The 3,777-nt window shown below is 34.3% G+C and overlaps 1 protein-coding gene across 1 annotated transcript in view; it reads left to right on the forward strand.

The window, feature by feature from the left end:
* ADAM2 (ADAM metallopeptidase domain 2) overlaps window positions 1-3,777 on the forward strand; it is a 107,100-nt gene that overhangs the window by 19,236 nt on the left and 84,087 nt on the right. The window contains exons 5-6 of the mRNA XM_029936321.1: window positions 2,857-2,933; window positions 3,337-3,505. Coding sequence (XP_029792181.1) covers window positions 2,857-2,933; window positions 3,337-3,505 — 246 coding nt within the window. The remainder of the gene's footprint in view (window positions 1-2,856; window positions 2,934-3,336; window positions 3,506-3,777) is intronic.

The following is a 3,777-nucleotide window of genomic DNA, read 5'->3' on the forward strand; positions in this document are numbered from 1 at the left end:
ATGAGCGTGTTCAGTCTCTCTGTCTCTTCCCTTTGTCGCTCGGGCTCCGCGCACTTGCCCCGCGTTGGGCTGGGGCTCCCACCTCCCCTGCCCGTCTTGGGCTGGCTTGTTTTCCAATCTCCCCAGTTCGCACTCACTCACTCAGGTATCCTTCAGGTTCTCTTCCTTCTGGAGTCCGTATTTTCTCCTTCCGCTCTTGCAGATGAGAGCAATGTTATTCTCAGTTCGATGGATGGGACAGACGAAGTTTACAGAGCTCCCTTCCTCTCCCTGTACCTCTGCATTTAAAGCATAGTATGTGTCATTATATTGTTGTTGTATCTTGTTTTTTACTTTTTCTGGCAATCTCTATCTTTTATCGAAAATCTCTATATGATATGACATTGTCATCATATTTCTATTTTTAATATTCACATTTAAAAATTTTTTAATGTTTTTAATTTATTTTTGAGAGACTGCAAGCAAGGGAAGGGCAGAGAGGGGGGCTGAGGATCTGAAGCAGGTTCTGAAATGGGCTTAGTGCTAACAGCAGCCAGCCTGATGTGGGGCTTGAACTCATGAACTGTGAGATCATGACCTGAGCCAAAGTCAGATGCTCAACCAACCGAGCCACTCAGGTGCCCTCATAGTTCTATTTTTTTAAATCATGGTTTTCTTCAAAAAAATTTTGAACATAATTATAATATCTACTTTGACGTTTTTCTGTTTATTCCAATACCTGGTCACTGTCACAAGTAGTTTCTATGACTTGCTTTGTCTCACTGTAATGAGTTCCTTAGATCTTGTGGAAATAAACAAACCTCAAACAACTGAGAATAAGCAAAGTCTACTTGTTCAAAGTAGTCATACTTTGAATGGCATACATACTTGTCATAGTAAGAGAGTCAGCTTCCATCACTTGAATTTTGGCAGACACTCAAAGGCAGGCAGGGCAGCAGGAAAGGTTTACATGGTGGAAACAAGGGAAAGTTTGGCTATGCCCTTCCTGGAGATTGTTGGCATGAGAAAGCTGTAGGTGAAGTAACTAAATGTGTTGAAGCGTTTTATGTTTTATGTTTAGGAGTGCATATTTGACTTTCTCTGGTTGGTCCTATGATGGAAGGAGAGACAAAAACTTGGTAAGCTGACAGTTTTTAATCAACTCCTGGTCATTTGAGGGTGACTGTTATGTAAGTTATTGTTTAGCTTCCTGGATTATTCTGGAGATAGTAATATGCCTTCCCACAAAGTCTGACTTGCTGCAGGTGGCTTTCTGGGCTACTTCTTGGCAACCACGGGGTTTATTTCCTGGACAGGTTTCAGAAGCCTGTGTGACACACTTCTATTTTTACATATGATTTAGCCTTTGTCCATTTGTATATTTAGTGTGTCAATCTATAATTGCAGGTTTTCACTAAATTTAGGGAAAACTTTGGCCATCATCTTTTCAACTATTTTTCTACCTATTGTTTCTTCTCATTTTTCTGGGACTCCAATTAAACATATGTTAGAGACATTGTCCCACTGTTTGCTACAACTATATTTAATTTTTAAACCTTTTTTTTTCCTCAGCTTTCTTTCAGATTTGATCTTTCTACGGGTTCATACTCTAAGTATTTTTTAAAATCTTTTCTCTATCTCCGATGTGAGGTAAAATCTACCCAGTATATTTTATTTTAAATATATTTTTTGTTCTAAAATTTAGACTTTGCATTTTTATAACCTGTATTTCTCTGCTGAATTTCCTTATCGTGTCCAAATTTTCCTTTATATTCTTCATCACATTTTTAATATCTGTCTTAATGCCTTTATTAAATAATTTTAAAATCGGGTTATTTCAGGGTCAGTTCTCTTTTGGATCTGTCTCATAACTATGGGACACATTTTTCTTTTATTCATATATACAATATTTTAAAATCATAACCTGGCCATATTCAATGGTGGAGCTTATGACTTTCTTAATTGTCACTATCTCAGACAACTAACTTGACTGGAACCAGCTTCCAACCTCTACTCTCTTGTGTTTGCAGACAGCCAAAATTCTCTCCTTAGTTCTTCCAGTTTTTCTGGTCTTAGTTTCTGCTAAACTACTTGAGGTGTCTTTCAGATAGTCTCAATTTAGGTGTAAGAATCTACACCGGTGTTTATAGCACACTGTTAGCCCACTGTTTTTAAGACTTCACTCTCTGTCCTCCGTTCCTGAATATATTGATCATCCCAATTTTTAGAATCTGTCAAACTGGTCAGTAATTTTTATTGTTGTTGTTGGAACATTAGCTACTTTATGCTGCCCGGCCTTGGGGAGTGCTCTCAGGTGAAAACAAACACAAATGCAAATATCAGAAAATGCAGTTTTCTTCTTTCTAGTGTGGATTCCCTGCTCCCACCTTTACCTGCCTGCCTTTGTAGAGGGAGTTAAAATTATTTTTCCAAAGTTTATATTTGTTTTTAGTGACAGAGCTAATGCAAGCTGTTCTGCCATTATACTCAAGTAATTTTGAAAAGAAAAAAATTCTCTTTGGATTTATTTTTTTTACCTGTATCTTGCAAAATTGTCAAGAGTGTGAAAAAATAAATTTTTGATGATTTTACTTTGATCCTAATGACTGCATATGTTAGGTTTAATTTATAAAAGGAAAAATATGTTATTTATGTTTAGTTATTTAGATAACTAAATACTTAGTTATCTTTGAACTTGGGAAGTGTTTTTTCAATTGAGCCAAATGCTTAGTTAATAATCTTGTAAATCTGTTCTGGAGACAATGAATATTTGACACATACATACAAGTAAACATATATGTTTTAAATATTTGAAAATAGTTCCTTTAACATGAATTATTCTAATGGAGGTCTCTGTATCTTATCTTTATTTTTCAGAATTTTTGCTACTACCAAGGATTTATTGAAGGTTATCCAAATTCTATGGTGATCATTAGTACATGTACTGGACTCAGGTTGTGTTATATAATTTTATGATTACAAAATATAATATTGTTTTAAAAATTATATTCAAGGGTTCAAAAGTGAGGCATAACTTACTGAGGGAAACTGTCAGTGGAAAAGCATAGTATGGAAATTTTTGTAATGTCTCCTATCCAGTCCTGAATTTAGATTTTTGAGATATTTGTAGACTATGAAATATTAATTGCTAGGTGAATATCAATAATGTTACTATTCTTTGCCATTCAGTAAGTTTGTGGACATTTAGTAACTTTTTCCTACTTTACCATCTAAGGCCAAGACTCAAAATAATCTACATACTATTTAAAAAACTTTTTCAGTATCATTTTGTTATTTATTTTATTGACTTGAAAATGCATTATTTTATTTATTTACTTATTTTTTTGGAATATGTAGGGGCTTACTACAGTTTGAAAATGTGACTTATGGGATTGAGCCTTTGGAGCCTTCAATAGGTTTTGAACATGTGATTTATGAAGTAAAACACAAGAATAAAGGTGTTTCTTTATATGCTGAGAAGGAAATTGAGTCAAGAGATATGCCCTATAAAATACAAAGTATAGAGGTAGGTGATTAATTAAGTAAACTATGATTATTGTTATGCAATAATATAAACTATATTTTCCTAATGCACAAATGATTTACATTAATATACACTCTAGGTAGATATACCTGAAAATTCATGACTTATATGGTAAGCCTCAAAACTAGTCATTCAATTTTCTAAAACTCCATGTAAGCATTTTCCACTATTCATAGCTTGTTTTCTTGTGATCTAGATCTTTATTGTCTGCAAATGCACTCCTTTCTCCATGTTTATTCTGTCAAAATGTTTTT

This window comes from Suricata suricatta, chromosome 1 (genome assembly GCF_006229205.1).
Source record: "Suricata suricatta isolate VVHF042 chromosome 1, meerkat_22Aug2017_6uvM2_HiC, whole genome shotgun sequence".
Lineage (NCBI taxonomy): Eukaryota > Metazoa > Chordata > Mammalia > Carnivora > Herpestidae > Suricata > Suricata suricatta.